The sequence below is a fragment of the Brachycentrus maculatus genome, unplaced genomic scaffold (genome assembly GCF_059751285.1).
Source record: "Brachycentrus maculatus isolate JH-2025_06_01 unplaced genomic scaffold, ASM5975128v1 h1tg000589l, whole genome shotgun sequence".
NCBI classification, from domain to species: domain Eukaryota; kingdom Metazoa; phylum Arthropoda; class Insecta; order Trichoptera; family Brachycentridae; genus Brachycentrus; species Brachycentrus maculatus.
Genome location: NW_028281329.1, coordinates 1,289,413 through 1,307,459, shown reverse-complemented (window position 1 = coordinate 1,307,459; position 18,047 = coordinate 1,289,413). Strand labels below are relative to the sequence as shown.

Sequence of the window (18,047 nt, the reverse complement as noted above, 5' to 3'; positions counted from 1 at the left end):
TATATATATATATATATATATATATATATATATATATATATATATATATATATATATATATATATATATATATATATATATATATATACATATATATGTATAAAATATACAACGCGTTTTAATCAGTACTAAGCACTTGAGTTCAATGTGCAACACTAATTACCTTACACTTAATTATAAATTTATAAACGTAAATTTATTTTAGATGAGTAATAATGGCATCAAAAGGATCTTCAGTTACGAACTCACTTCTTGAAATCCTCCACCCCTCAACTTCCATGAATGAACACAAGCTTAAACGCTCGCTGTAGGATTGTAATTTTACTTACAAACACACACACATACGAACCCACATGAACACACTTACACACACGCGCGCACGCACGCTGACATACACAACTCAAACGCACACGCACATATACAAACACAAACACACCCACACACACATACAAACCTACACACACACACACACACACACGCACACACGCACACACACACACACACACACACACACACACACACACACACACACACACACACACACACACACACACACACGCATAAACATACATTTACACACCCACGTAGATTTTTATAAAGTATCCACGTACACAGCAATCTTTTCTTATTAAAATGCGGTATTCTTGCCATATTATTACATTTCCAAAGATTTAAAATCCCACATATTAAATTATTTTGAGAAATAAAACGAATTTGTTTTTTGATCCACTCACATTTTTATTCACAACCAACTAGTTTCGGCAACAACCTGTTGCCCTCTTCAGGGTTTAATTTATGACTCATAAATTATAGTAATAAATTTAACCCTGAAGAGGACAACAGGTTGTTGCCGAAACTAGTTGGTTGTTAATAAAAATGTGTGTGGATAAAAAAATTAAGTCTTTTTATTTCTCAAAATAATATATCAATATGATACACAAAGTTAATGCTTTCAATATTCAAAACATCCTACATAGTACTTCATCTCTGTGATACACGTACTATTTGGTATATCGACTGAACCGAGATTATTCCAGCTATCGAAAAGATATTTTCTTTAATGATGGATCTCAAAATTTAAGAAAAATTCTCTTTCCCATTATGACAATTCTCGCTGAAGGGTTTTGAACAGTTGGCAATCAACACGCTCGAAAGACAAAACCCACTTGAACACCCATATCGGTGGGATAATTATAAATGGACAATTGATAAATAATATCCACCATGCTAGTGACGCTGTCATCCTTACTGATGAAATAGTGACGTTTCAAAGAGTAATTAATGTAATTAATAACGTGTAGCAGAAGAGGACTAAAAATAAATGAATAACAAACTTTAAAGTGTCGAAATTTTTAAATACTTTATTATAAACAAAAAAAATTGTTTTCTTCTATTATTTGTCAAGAATTTTCACTGTTTCATTTTCTGACACATATTAATTTGTTTCATTATTGTAAATAAGCTAAATCCAATCACGCGTTGCTATGGTTATATCTGATTAAATTTAAAAGAAACAAAAAAAATGTTGAACTTTTAATATGTTGACCGCAATTTGTTGACGCAACTCAACTTAAATCCTAAGTGACAACATCTGTTATGAAGTACACTATTCGCCATGAGCAATACAATTAAGTATTGTTGTATTACTGTTACGATCAACAGATGACATAGCGTTACATTTTTTTTTCTTAAAAAAAAAACATGTTTTACCCGTCTCGGGTATATTTTAATAGGTATGATAAGGGGCTCAAATCCAAAGCTATGTGAATTTTTTTAAGTAATCGTTGAATTACTTTCGGAGATTCAAGATTTTAAACAAACGGACTTTGACATTAATTATTATTTATTTAGATAGAAATACGAAACAGTAATATAATTATACGTTACACAAATTGAAAATGGCAGTTTAATTATTTTTCGTTAATTTTCTACTGTAATTATATCAACGGAACCTAGTCCAAACACTCTTGAGTAAAGTAAGGTGTTCTATTTGAACTGGGTATTGGGCCTAAAAGTGCTGTTCTAAGGAGTCCACAGGGACAGCACGGAGAAAAGTGCTGTTCAAGCCGTGATAAAGCGGAGTTTTGTATGCAGAGGACTCCTTTGGATTTTATGATGTGAATGTATAAGTAGGGATAGTGATATATTGTGCGGTTTCACAGGAATAGCTTATTCGGACCAAACACGTGCTAATGGGCACGCAAAATAGTGGGAAATGGAACAATCGGTTAATCATATAAAGTTATTGCTTTGCTGAAATTCATGAATGTATTCAAAAATAAGTATTACTAACTAACTTACTGAACATAACCCTGGTCGGCAGATAAAATAGAACGCCACACCACTCTGTCTCTACATTCGTTATTCGCCTCTTCCAGATTCATGCATTTCCCCATACATACGTACATTCAACCCTTATCCGCACGCTATGGTGCATAGGGCACTGCATCATGTAAACGCCGTGTTATCTTGATCGTTAATACATGAAGGAAAAGTGCTTCCCTCCGCTTCAGGTACCAGTCCACGGTAATATTAAATTAATATTAGAGTGAAAAATGAGTTATATTTATTTGACCCCCCCCCCCTCTCGGGAATTGAACCTGGGACTTCCAGTACGGTAGCCGAGCGTGCTGACCATTTCACTATGCGTACGGAGGCTCATAATTACTCATTCATACCCGCCGATTATTCCTGATCCTGATACTTTAAAAGTATTTAAATATTTTGATCATGCCGAGTTTCCATCGGCATTTCTCTGTTTCACATGCCCAAACTATATCAACACACCTATTTTAATTTTAGTGATAATTCTCAATTTCTATTCATCACAAACTACTTGGTTTTCTTAATTGATAACATTCAAATGGGTTATTAATGAACGCCTCCATAGTGTTCTGATTCGCATTCTAGACTACAATGGTTCCAGATTCGATTAAAAAATATAAGTGATATTTCCCACTGTTTTTTATTCCATCTGAAACTGAGAGCTGATCACCTTTCCTTCGTGTTTTATCGATCAAAATAAAATGCCAAAAACAAAATAAAATAAAATGTTGAAATGCAGTGTTTGGATCAATAAATATTATACAAATTGGGATTATTTATTACACAAATACACAAATTAACGCGATTCAAAAATTTTTTAAATTATTTTTAGTTTTTGCAAATATGAATAAACCCGTTCTTATCTTTTTTTCGCCGAAAGTATTGTCGATAATACTCTTGTAAATAAATTATGCGTAAAGATTCAGAAATACATCGCATCTGTGAGTTCTTTGAAAGTCATTTCATTATCAATTTGGTTTGTTCACAGTGTACGTATTTCTGGGAGAGCACATTGCCCTAGTGGACTTCGTGTCCTGCCTCCAGAGAAGACGACTCCTGGACCACGGAGAGTACATAGTCATCTCAGTGGATGATCAGATCTACGACCCGCAGCGGAAACATGATATTGTGCAGAGAGGTAAGTAACTAATAAAATTAATTAAAAGTTTATCCCCGAACTTATTAATATTAAACCTTCGTGCTAAATACAATACAAGACTACCATCGATAACCTGTAGATTACATATTTGAATATTTCAGTTTTGCACTTACATTTCTTGGTGGAACATTTTATAGAATAAAATAAGAACTATGTAATTTTTTCCACATTAATATTATTTGACCAGCAACCGGGTTTCATCGTAACCAACATAATCAGACTGGTGATGTAGGTTACGACGAAACCCGGTTGCTGGACAAATAACTTTCATGTGGAAAAAAATACATGGTTGTTTTAAAATTACATTTTATTCTATATTTGAATACTTTGTATATTTATATATTTTATAAAAACAATCTTAGAATTATTACTCTCATAAAAGTAGAGATGGTTTTAAAGGGAGAATTTATGTATATAAAAGTATATAAAGTATTTATATAGATATATGCAAAAAATTGTTTTAATGAACTGTGCTAAAATAATAAATAAATCTACCGCACTAATAAATTTATTTATGAGGCACGATGCAACTGAACATCTAATAAAAATTTAAAATATAGTCTAGTGGTTAACGCATTTAACTATCATGCTAGAGATCCTACAATCGATCCCAGGGGGATAAAATTAAATATGGGTGATTTTTACTATTTTGTTTGTTTAATTTATTTATCACCTGGATTGATACAAATAGAGCAGTACTTATCACCTTGCCATCATGCAATTAACGATCAAGATAACACTGCGATTATACTATGCATAAGAAGTCGTAGTGATCTCGTTCACTGGGTTTCTTGTGGACTGCTTTCACCCTGCAGTGTCTAGAATGTTCTAATTTATTGACCAAATATACCGCCAAAGGCTCCATGATGTATTGCATAGTAGCTCGAGGAATTTTGAATCTTGTTTACGATTCTCAATTGACACCAACTTAGAGACCCTACAATTTGAAAATTATTACATTTTAAAAAGAAGCCTATCGAACGAACTGGTTTTTGTTCATTGTCACAACAAGTTGAAGAAAAACGATAATTTTGTCATCTACCCTAAGTTGATCTTTATTGTTTTTACAAGAATAAGGCTTTGAACGATTCCCCGAGGTGCTTTTACCAAAATTTAATCAAAAGACCACTTTTTTTAATTTCTTGAAGAGGATTTGAATATTAAACGCTAATTTTGTGACAAGATTTAAGTGAGTAAAATACTGACTTAGCTACTCTACAATTCGTAACAAATGTTTCACAACAATGGATTTTTGGCGTCGCAATTTTTTCGCCTTAGAATATCTCGCCCCCCTAACCGATTTTAATGATCAATTTCTGGCTTAGCTGCGAGCCATGACTTCAGAAACTTTTTTATCATTCGTATTATTTGATTATGTTATTTATACAACTAGTTAGTTTTGAAAAGTTATTTCCAAAAAATGAATTGTATTGTGATGGTTTAATATGAAAATAAAACAGTTGTTTAATACACTTTTGAGTTTATTAATGTAAATACGATATCTTTCTAGAACTATAGATAATCCCATGATGTGAAAATTCATATTGTTTGTATTTTCACTTGTTACCGAGAACAAGTTTAGTTTTAGAAAGTAAAAATGTTTACATTAACTAACTTTTTTTTTTTAGATGGGAATTGCATTTATTATTTACCTTGCTTATTATGTACAAGGTTTACATTTTACACTGGGAGGGTCCGATACCTTGCGGGAAACCCGCCTGGCACAGCACGGGTGTAAACTGTGCACCTTCGAGTTAAGCTTAGACTATGATGTTCTCTGCGTTAATCTAACATTAACTAACTTAAAAGTGGTCTTACTCAAGTTTTTTTTCATTATGTTTAAATTAGAGCTTTCACACATAAATCTTTTTAGATATTCTTAGGTCAATCTTATTTCATACTTTATTAAATAAATACCTAAAAAGCACCAATATTTTTGTTTTTAAGTAATAAGCAATAAAGAGGAAACGATAATTAAATTCCTCTCGGTTTTCTCAGCAGATATTTAATTTCTTTTCAAGAGTTATATGAAAAGCTGTGCAAATATTTACATTTGTGTACAGTTAAAATGAGTTAGATATTAAATTGTTTTCATTTACTCCGAAATCGTTATCCCCCCTCATCCTTTATTTCCTTCCTTTATTTTCTGCTAAGCGAATAGGATTCCTTTTAAATAAATAAGTCTATTTCTTCACGACATTTTAAGTGTGTTCTGATACTTGTTCACAAATCTGAGATTTAGGAGTTATTTTTACTTTTTAACATCTCAACATAGATGGAAAAAAATTGAAATCTAGGTGTTTACATGGCCTATGGCTTGTCAAAGATTAATTAAGTTAAATCAAACTTAAAGTACAATTATAAGCTACATTAAAAAAATTATAATCATGTTTTCAGGCATCTTCCAGTATCTTAAAATAATCCGGGGTTGACATCTTGCATACGAATAAAAGGGTCTTTGCCAAATAAAAACTTTCTCTATCCAACATAGATAGCTGTTGTAAACTCATTTGTACATCATAAGATTGATCAATACATATATTAATTATATCTAGGAGTTTGAATATAGAAAATTTAAGCATTATGGTTGTCAATCGTGGGTGAAAGTTGCACGTGTGTAAAATGACATCTTTACCAGCGTATGAGATCGAAAGCCCTGTAATAACAATAGTAAACTTAAAAAGTTCTTAAATTAATTTAGTGCCCTTAGCGCCTCAAGAATACCGAGACTTCCAATATTCTTCATCTTTGTTAAGATGTCGAAATGTAAAGTCTATTTCTATTCATTCTGTAGTTTTTTAGTAAAAAAAAATAATTTCGAGTGAAAATGAACAGTTGTAGAAAAAACGGATTAAAAAAGAAAGGTTACCGTATTCGACTGGGGTATTTACGGCAAACGATTAAAGCGCTGCCATTTTTATAATTAACTTGCTCTTTGCCTTTTCAAATGTGCGTAATGATCCCTTTGTGTTTAGTCCTCTTAGTTTAAATAAATGCCGAAACCAACGATTATACAAAAACCGGGTAAATGTGTAAAAAAAAATATTTAAAAATAGGTGATCTGGAATAAACATCACCTGCTTTAAAACGTTAAGACACTCGTGTGAGAAAGTCGAGAAGAAGAATATAAAATTATATTAATTAATACTTTATAAAATTAAACAACTTTGTTTTAACAACTTTTTTATTATAAGTATACTTATTATAAGTATACTACAATCGGTTTCGACGAAGAACCCTGTCATCATCAGGGTTTATTAAATTCTAAAACATTAAAATACTCATAGTTAATAACATTCCCTTACCAAAAACTTCCACACACTCCGTACACCAAAGTTGTTTAATTTTATAAAGTTTATAAAATGTGCCGCAAAGTATCTGCGAAAAACATTTAAGAAATTAATACTATTTTAAAAATAATACCTTCCATTGTTCTTTTAACACTCTTCGATGTTTTTGGCACTTAGTCAATTCAAAAACAGGTTGATTGTGAATTTTGTGAAATAAAATAGATCAGTAATACGATTCTGGTATGAACAAAAAATATTACAGTAAAATTTATGACTGGAATAATTCAAAACCAATTTCGTTTTTATTTATTTATTTCATAAAAGTATCATATTAAATACATATTTGGGGTTACCTTTGATAAAAACTCAAGGTAGGATCTTAAAACAAATTGCGTACCCAAAAAAATGCATGCATATTAAGGAATTTATGAAATATAGTATTATTATGTCGAATTGAATTGTTTTTATTAACTTTTTGTGTGAATTTAAGAATTTTTCTTAAATTCAAGCAAATATTAGCAGCAGGTTTTTCACGCCTATTGAAAAATAGTGGCTTAAGCAGTACTCAATCAGCATTCAGCTCACAACCATAATACGATGACCAACATAGTAAGGTCTAAAGAAAAAACCTCTTTTGAACTCAAAAGGATAAGATTCTGAAGATCCAAATTGGTAAATTTGCTTTCACCACCCAAAAAATACGGTAAATTCCGAGCAATAAAATCACCATTCAGAGATGGATGAAACTTAATGTAGAACATTGATGATCTATAATTAATATTATGCTATAAACATTTGTTTTACGTATTTCTTTATATAATTTTATAAATCATAATAATCAAATTGTGAATCAATGACTGTTTGCCTTGGTGCGAGATTTCTTAACTTAATTTATTTATTGTTTCGGCATTTACTTTGTGGTAAGACATGTTAAAATGATAACGAAATCACTTGTTTTAAAATCACTTGAGTTTATTAATGACTACTAGTTTCTGAACTTCCATTGTTAGGCCTGAATAATAACTAATATATAAAAAAAAACTGTTGTTTAAATAAGAAGAGCGGTAAGTTAGGGGGAGGGGGTAAGTCAAGGGGCGGAGTTTGAAAACGAAGAAAAAATTGAATGCAAAGGTAAAGAATTTTGAAAAAATATATTATTTAACTTGGTAAATAGGATAAAGAAATATAATTTAGTTTGATGTTATAAACAGAAATAAATAGACAGAAAATAACAATGCTTTATCCATGATGATTCTACCACATAATTACAAGGTAAAAGCGAATGAAACACACATACACACAAACACAATAATACTATATTTTCGTGTTCAATGATATTATGTACAGGCAATCATATTTTGTGAAAACTCTTCTGAAATAATAAAAATAAAATAAAAATCCTAGGTATGGGCGGTACTTACAGTTTGTTTTAAGTAAAACCGTTCTTGATTTTACACAACCTTCTAAGACCAACGTTTTTGTCAGTGAAATTGTAAATAAAACCTCTATTTACCGTCGAGATACGTTTAAATTTACCACAAAGGAAAAAGCAGCATAAAAATAAATATTTCGAAAGTCTTACAACACTAAATCTTGCGTAGATTCAGGGTTGGAAATGTGAATCGGATATCATAACTGTAGGTACTACTAATTTCCATATTAATTTTCAAAGTTCTTCATGCTTTATATAAATAATATTGAAATAAATAATAAAAAATATTCTGATATAAAGAATTTACTAAAAAAAAAAAATTATTTTACAGACTTCTGGGAAAATTCTGAAATAATGGGTACCAAGTAAAATAATCTTTGAAATTATTAAATAAAACACTTGTTTTTTTACCACTTGAGTTTATTTATGACTACTAGTTTTGGAAGCTAAGTTTCCATCTTCAGGTCAAAATAATAACTAAAACATAATTAATAAAAAAACTGTTCTATAAATAAATAATAAAGTAACTGTTCTATGAATAAATAATAAAAAATTATAAATAAAAAATAAAATAATAAAGAGGCGTAAGTTAAGGGAGGGGGGGTCAAAGAGGTGGAGTTTAAAAATAAAGGAAAAATGGAAACAAAGGTGAAAATTTTAAAATAAAATTATATTAATTAAATTATTATTAGAATTAAGGTTATTTTGGATTTATAAATTTTCTAAATAATTCATAATTTGGCTTTTGTGGGGTACAACGTATAATAATTTTAGTTTGTGAGAGGGGAATGAGTGATTTGTATCTATCATGTGATTTGCAAATTCCGAAAAATAATTGCTAACAAGACCGCTACGATGTTCTTTAATCCTTATCTTTTAATTTCTCGCGGTTTGACCTATATATTTTCTATCGCAATCTGCACACTTAATTTCATAAATACCACTTGTTTGTAATAATCTTTGAGCTCACGTTTTCTTAATCCTAATTAAACTTGATCCTTGTTTAAAATGGATTATTAACTTTAAGTACATATGTATTCATTTATAAAATTGTGTCTCCTTACCATCAAGGATTTTGGAGATCGCTTCGTGAAAACGTTCTAAAATTAATGCTTGTTCACACAACCTCGATAATTATAACTAAGTACCGGTGAATAATGAGGGAAGCTTTTAAATTTGTCGCGTTTCCCAAATAAACAAATCGATTTGCAAAATTGAATAGTTTGACCTATATATGTACTTTCTATCGCAATCTGCACACTTAATTTCATAAATACCAATTGTTTGTAATAATCTTTGAGCTCACGTTTTCTTAATCCTAATTAAACTTGATCCTTGTTTAAAATGGATTATTAACTTTAAGTACATATGTATTCATTGATAAAATCGTGTCTCCTTACCATCAAGGATTTTGGAGATCGCTTCGTGAAAACGTTCTAAAATTAATGCTTGTTCACACAACCTCGATAATTATAACTAAGTACCGGTGAATAATGAGGAAAGCTTTTAAATTTGTCGCGTTTCCCAAATAAACAAATCGATTTGCAAAATTTAGTAATGAAATCCGTGTCGTTTAGTGTTTCGCGAAGCTTAGAAACAAGCATCCTGTTAATATTCTCGAGCATGTTTCCTCAAATTGGTGTTTGATTGGATCTTAACAAAATTTTCAGTAATTTCATGACAGTCAATATTATTATGCAGAAAGGTTTATCAAAGGTTTATGAGTGTACTGAACTCTGGAAAATATATGGAATAACGTCTGCCTTAGTAGGATTTTTTCCGAATGTAAATTACTTCGTGACTAACATTTCAATGGCTTTCGGGAATTCCATTCATATTTTCTGGAATATAAATATTTATTTTGTTAGAAGTTTTCAAAGCCCGAAAGGTTTGCCCAGAAAATGTCAACTAGTTCGATATATTAATTTATATTCAATTTTCACTATAGATTTTAATCTGAAATATTTTCTGAAATTGAAAACCGATATTGAACTATTCTTAGGAATAGAGTTTTTTTTAATAATATTTTTATCCCCGATTTTTGTGTAAATATATCCGCTCCCGCGGTGTTATGGTTAGTAACGATTAAGATAACACTGTGTCAACACGATACAGTGCCCTATGCACCATTGGGTGTGAATAGGTGTGAGAAAAAAATATTTTTAAGACATAGTCATGTGATTTGAATAAATCCTAATTTTTGTTTTTCATTACTGTATTTATCCCACTTTATTGACAGTTTTATTGACTAACTTCAAATATTGTCCGTATAATATAACGTGATATGAAGTTATTCTTTTAAAAAAGAAAAATGAAATAAAAATAATTAAAATATCTCATAAGCGTCATTGTTTAAAACTTTGTTTTTACTGAACATTAAAGTCAGTAATACTGTAAATCAAATAAAGAATGTTGAACATTACACTGTATATAAATGGATCACTTAACTCAGTCAGTCAAAAATGAGCACAGATAAAAATCCTCTTAATACCCAGACTTGCGTATTTACATCTCAATAAACATTTTAATCTTATACGACATCAAAGTCATAGCCCTTTTAACGTATTATTTGTATTTTGTATAATATTGACGTCAAGTTAATATTCATCCCCGCTTGATGGCTGTTCTAAAGCCTTATGCATAATACATTCCGCCAAATCATATTGCAAAGCAATAATCGGATTATTATTCATACCCCCATAACAAAATTAAATAACGCGGTCATAATATTACTGACAATTTCTCGAGTCTTGTGTTTATCTTTTTACATAGCTTTTTAATGAACTTATTGAGAATTAAACATTTTTTTCATATCACTTATTGAGTTTGATTTCATTTCACACGACTAGTTCCAAAAACTACAGATGTTTTCATTGACGGGTGATTACAAAAACAAGTAAAAAATTATTTATGTATTAGTAGAGGTGGATGAGGTAATAACTAGAGAGAGGGGGTTCAGGGGTGGGACTTTGTATAATAGCAACGTAGACAATAATGAAGATGATTTTTGGAAAAGCATATTATAAATTAATGTTCTATCAGTAAGGTATAGTCGGCGAATTTCGTCCCCGAACCTAATATCATCCCCATTGGTTTCTTTTTACTAAGCAACACCATCTAGTTTTTATTCTTTGAATCTCAAGTTAGTTTTAATAGTCGGCCATTGCAAACATTTGACGGTGAAACGTCACTCCTGGGTTAAGATATTTAAAAAAGAAAAAAACTGTTGAAGGTGAGTTTTTTATTGAAATACTTTCGTTTATATTTAAACTATGATGTGTTTGACTTGTTGAAACGAAATTTTCTGACAATTAGTTGTTCCTCCTTAGATTTAAAATAATTTTAATTTCATTTAGCTTATGACATGTGTTTTTTGTTGAATGGAGGTTACCAACACAATTGGCAAATTCCTAATATCATCCCCTTACGTAACGACGAAGAAGATATTGATAATGATGACGCTGAATGCCCAGTTTGTTATAAAAGTTTTTCACAAGATAAAAAGGGAGAGAAATGGATAAGGTGCACGTTTCCAATTGATGCATGAGAATTGTATTGAAAATCCAGCAACATATTTTATCTGTTCAATTTTATCGGAGAATTAAAATTACTTAATGTAATACCAATGATAAATAAAAGTCCGAGTAGATATTATAATTATAATTTCTTATAATTATTGTTAAAAATACAATTTAAGTTTACATACTGATTATTGTGATCTAAATATCGTCCCCGGGACGAAATTAGGTGCTCAAAAATATTTCTTCAGAATTTCTCCTTTTTTGTTAAAGCTTTTTTGTAAAAAAAGTAACAAAGTTAACGGGTTTTTGATTATTTAAATTAATAAAGGAATGTTCAATCTAAACTTTGACGTAATTATTACTTTACTCGTGATATTTTTTTTTTACGAATATTTTATAAAAAGGGGACGTTATTTGGCGACTTTACCCTATTTAAATTGTGATGTATATTGAAATTTTCCAAAATGTTTATGGCTTGCCCTTTGAGTGTAATAATTTTATAGTGTGTGAGTCAAATGCTTTACTCTTTTATTTACTCTCTACAGTGTATCCCTACAGTAACCAGTTTGCAGAATTGTATTTAAATTTAATGACCATAATATTTTCATTGGCTTACGAAATGGGACCCAAGACGTCAATTTCAAATAAAAATTTACGCGTTAAGAAAGTGTCAACCAACGTTAAAAAATAATCGTTTAACGTCTTGATATTACAAATCGATAATAGGTTTCAACATGCCAATGTCGTTGAAAATAAAGTATTGAACTAAAGTTAACCTAACCGGATCTAACAGGGGTATTGAAATCCCCCATATATTAATTTTAATTCGATAACTTTAGTTTTATAAGAGCTGCTCTATATTTGTATTATCTTAAAAATAATAATTAAAAGTGCCTTTTTTATTTACATTATTTAAAATCGTTTAATGTTTCAAAATGTCATTTTTTATAATAAAAAAAACAATCATATGTTATAAGCACGTTAATTTCTTGTCTGCGAGCGACATGTTATTTCTTTCACTCAAATATATTTGATATTACCATACAGAGATAGTGAATCAAATATAAACTTCCGGACTCTCGCTTATTGGATGGTAGAATTCGGTCGGTGCTTGGCGGCGCGTTAGACCAGACGTACCATCTATGACTCAGCTGACGGCGAGTTGGCACTTGCTGCGAACTGCGTGTTATGATTTCCATACAAATACGAACTGGGGTCTTTTGGTACCCCGCTTCGGATCACGTGTAATTTTTAGAGAATCGGTATTATAGTTAACGCCTTATCTGTCCAATGTAACGGACCACCTGGAATGGATGTCTGGGGTTAAAACACCAGACGTTGTTCTCACCAATAATTCATTCGAAATGACTCGAGATAAATATACGTATATGAGTAAAGAACGAGAAAATGTGGCTAAGAATAACATTATTATTCTATGCGGGAGGTATATTTGCATTATAGGGTAAGTTTACAATTCGTTGTGAGTGCGATATTAAACGATTATCAAGAATAATTCGTGAATATATAAATACATCATACAAGAATAACGCAAACGGTTAAAAAACCAATCGCTTTATGTCCAATAAATAAATTGGATTTTACATCAAAAGAGCTTTTGCACCATACAAAGCAATTTTTGAAGATTTTATAAATATTTTTTTAACAGATTGCTCTTTTATTTACGTCACTAGAGATGTATTTTATCAATTCTAAATTCTTTTATTGGTTGAAACCATATATTCTGCAGCTAAATCTTTTGGTAATATTCACAAATAGTTACTATCTTAACAAAGACAAAAAAGGATCAAATAAAAAATTCACTTCTCAACATTATCAATAGTTTTACACCAAATCTATTATTTCGTCAATAGGTACGAAATATATCGATTTCTCATATTGCTGCTCTTCAGACTAACAATAGTAAATTTCACAAAGTATTAAAACAGCATCTTTGATCCTTTTTTCGAATTTTTATAACGTTCTTGTTTTTTCAAAAATAATCTAATATAATTGAATTTTATTTTCTTTTTCTATATCTATAAATAAAGTTTAAACGACCTTTAACTTTTACGGTATCTAAGCTCAAAGATTTCGTCGCGCATTTTTTGTAAGTCAGAATTTCCGGGTTCGAGCCCAGTCTACCATGACTTGGTTTCTATTTTGAATAACGAGCCGCTTAGGCCTAAAAATAATATTTAATTGAATTATGTACTTAAATAACACAACCAACTCTTTTATCTAATGTTTGTCTAATAGCAGATAAAAAGAGTTAATCGGGAGAACATTTCGGCTATATTTGTACTAGTATTAAATTCCACGGTTTAATATCATGATTTCTACAAATTTATCACGTTAAGTCTATTTATTTTAAACTGTTTTATTTTTTAAATTGAAAAATTTTATATCTGATGTTCCGCAAATTGATCACCTTATAAATTAATTAATATTATTATTGTCAAAGCCTTGGTATATACGGGGCTTATCATAGGTTGGTTTAAGTGATCATGAATAAGAATCTTGCATACATTCAATTAAAAGGGTCTCCGATTAAAAAAAAGCTCAATAAAATCAATCAGAGATACTGCCGTAAACTCGCACCTGAAGCAACGTTAGAATTATATCATATATGTATGAGTTCCAAAATTTTGAGTAGCGTAGTTATCAATCATGGTTAGAGGAGTGAATATTACCCGTGTATAGAGTGATCACTTAAACCGACCTATTAAGGGTTGTAAGCCCTGTAAAACCGCGAAGTTCCCTATTCTTTTTTATCTTTGTTAAAAATGTCAAAAATTTAAAATAACTCTAAAGTGAAGTAACCAAGATTTGTGAACAGTTATGTTCATATATGGACACATATGTTGCCAATTAACTTATTTTTAAACATATTTATTGATTTGGCGTTTAATTTGTAGAACTCCATTTTAATTTATGTAGTAATTCAAATCAAACACTGATTTGTTGAGTCTACTAAGTTGTATTTTATTGACAAAAACACATAAAAAAATTACATTGTGACAATTGTTTTGCCTTGTTAGGGCATTATCAAACGAATGGATATAAGGGCATTATCAAACGAAATCATTCGTTTGATAATGCCCTAACAAGGCGAAACAATTGTCACAATATAAATTTTTTATGTGTTTTTGTTAATAAAATACAACTTTGTAGACTCAAAAAAATCTGTGTTTGATTTAAAATTAATACATATTTTTAAACTCTTTCTAATAAAGCACATTTCTGATATAAATCCTTTCAAATTTTTGAGATATCCTTTTTTGTATTTATCTAAGAAATGTCACATGGGATAGTTTAAGGTCACTATGAAAAGTGTCAAGAAGTATAGACGTGCTATTTTGTTGAAATAATTTGATTCCCTTCTTTACAGCGTACCTGGACCCATTCCTGAACGGAAGTCAGGATCTGTTCGCCTTCCGGTCCGTCCTGAAACTTACGCCTTCTCACCCCAGCAATCCAGACTACAGGTATTCGCTATTCATCATAATATTATTCAACATGTTACAGTATATAGTGCCCCCTCTATCACCGTATCCGCGATGGTTCCTGGCGAGGGTCGTAAATAGAGAAACTGAGAATATCAAGTATATTCTCTCCAAATTAGGGATAATAATATTAATAATTTACAACATTTAAATGTTATAAATAAATTATCTGGTCAAATTATAAGCTTAAATAATAAAAATGAAAATGGTATTTTCTGGCGTTTCTCATGTGTGTGATAGGAATCCAGAATTCGGACCTCACATACTAATATAAAAGTTTCTGCTTAGTAAAAAGCTTCTTTACATCTCACCAATAGATGCCTCTAGTGAAATTCTAGTGATTCAAGAACAAGGTTTCTAAATTGGTTCATATATATAGAACTTCCAAGAATTTGAGTAGTGTGGTTGTCAATAATGGGTAGAATTGGTGAATGTTACACGTGTATAAAGTGATCACTTAAACCAGCCTATGATGGTTGTCATCCCCGTAAATGCCCAGACTTCCATATTCTTCTTCATCTTTGATGAGATGTCAAAAAAGAATAGTAATAATAATTTGGATTATTTGTAAAGCGACATTTTCGTAAAGTTCTACGTCAAGGGCGCTTATAAAGACATGGATAATAATAATAGTAGTAGGATGATGATGATAATGATAAACAAAAAATAAATCGAGTCTGGAGCGGGGAAAAGATGAGCCGGCAAATTAAAACGCCTCCCTCTTGATCCCATGGTCTGGAGAATGGCCAAGGTGTTGGGCAGGACGCCTTCCTGAGCGATGGTTGTCACGCTGGAGGGCAGCTTATTCAGCTCCTCGTCATTGTGGATGGCCAATTTCTAACTTCCAGACTAGCACAGTTCAAACGGGACTTCACTTTTATCCTCTTTTGCCGCCCTTCCGTGATCCGACATGATGGTTTTGTCTCTGAGGTTTTCCACTTTCGCTTTCATACGAATGGGAGTTGGCGTAATCGAGGTAATTAAGATATTTAGGATATTTCACATTTAAAATAAATAAGTCCACATAATGCAAATATTTCGGTACTTTTTTGTCATTAAAAAGAGTATAACGATGTGCAACTTAATTTTTTAAGAGTTTTTCATCTCACGTTTTATACTCAAATTGAAAATTTATAACTTATAACCAAATAAATGAATACCAGACATCAACTAAAGCTGAAACTAACCATACAAATTAAATTAATAATTATGAATTCATATGCGAAAACATGAAGACAGAAAAAAACTTAAGAGAAATGAGAATACATACTCGTATTTAAAATATCCGTCCTATGTATTGTCCGCCTCCGTTGTGTAATGGCCAGCACGCTTGCCTAACGTACTAGAGGTCCTGGGTTTGATTCCCAATATGAAGTCAAATAAATATAAGATTTGAAATGATTTTTCTAATATTTAAGTAATATAACCTTCGACTGGTCTATGAAGCGCAGGAGTAATATAACCTTGCCTTCATCTGTTAATGATTAAGATAGCACTGCGACGATACTATGCAGTGCCTTATACACTATTGGGTGCGGATAAGGCTTATAAGAAGAAGAAGAAGAAGGTATTAAAATTATTGAAAAAAATAGTGAATCCTAAAAAATTAAAAAAATAAATGCATAAAAAAATACAGCATTGTCTGATTAACTTAACAAGATCCACAACGGTCAGGAAAAAACATACAAAAAAGGTCAGCTACCGTTTTTATAAGGAGTAATAAAGCAAAAACCTTAACTGCGTCTTAAATTTTATAAATGTTGAGAAACAAAAATATTATGAATGTCTCACGATGGCTTCCAACATTTCATTGGTTACTTTAAGTAATCATTTTGTACTCTATGTAACCCATGAATGACTATGACATATTCACTATTTTATGAAACCTCTGTATATATTTTATGTGACAAGGGACAATTTGAATTCCGCTAGTGCACAGACAACCTTTTGGCTACAAAATATTGCCTTTAAACAAATAACAACATTTTATATACACGCGTGTGTGCCTAGAACCCCAAACACAAATAGCAAACAAAATAAAGTTGGTTGAAAATCACAAATGAAGTATTTCTGGAGGCGATTCTATTTGCGTTTTCTTCTCAGTCATAAAACCCTTCGGCAACATAATAATACTCAATCTAGATATATAAATGGAACTATTTTTTATTTAAAAAACCTTCATTTACCCTTTTCAATAGATTTCCAATTGGTATTTGAGACACGCTCATGACATATTTACTGTGGTGGGTTTGAAAATATATTGTTATATTTCTCACACCAAAACATTAATGACGATATTTCTAAAAATAAATTTCACAACCCTTGATAAAAAGGACGACAAATTGCGTATTAACTACAGATTATGGACTTATTCCTAGCTCAACACTAAGACCGTCATTGAAACGACACTGGGCGATATGGTATAAATTACGTAACAAACCACACCCTTTTTTTAACTGCAATTATCTCGAAATGTTCTTTAGGTACCCTCTTTATTTTTTACCCTGTGGTCTTCATATGAACTGTAAGAAATGGGGAAAAACTTGCATTTCTTAAGTATTCTTCTTCTTCTTCTAACCCTTATCCGCACCCAATGGTGCATAGGGCACTGCATCGTAGCGACGCAGTGTTATCTTTATCGTTAATTGCATGAAGGCAAGGGATCAACCCTGCGCTTCTTGTACCAGTCCAGGGTGATATTAAATAAATATGAGAATGAAAATCGGCCATACTTATTTTGACCCCCCTGGAAATCGAACCCGGGACCTCCAGCACGGTACCCAAACGTGACCACTGCGCTACGGAGGTGGTCAAGTA

The 18,047-nt window shown here is 31.0% G+C and overlaps 1 protein-coding gene across 1 annotated transcript in view; it reads left to right on the top strand.

Annotated features, from left to right (window-relative positions):
* The window catches only part of LOC148301253 (guanylate cyclase 32E-like), a 155,013-nt gene that overhangs the window by 74,076 nt on the left and 62,890 nt on the right, over positions 1-18,047 (top strand). Inside the window, exons 6-7 of the mRNA XM_088273586.1 lie at positions 3,314-3,463; positions 15,116-15,212. Of these exons, the coding sequence (XP_088129712.1) occupies positions 3,314-3,463; positions 15,116-15,212 (247 nt within the window). The remainder of the gene's footprint in view (positions 1-3,313; positions 3,464-15,115; positions 15,213-18,047) is intronic.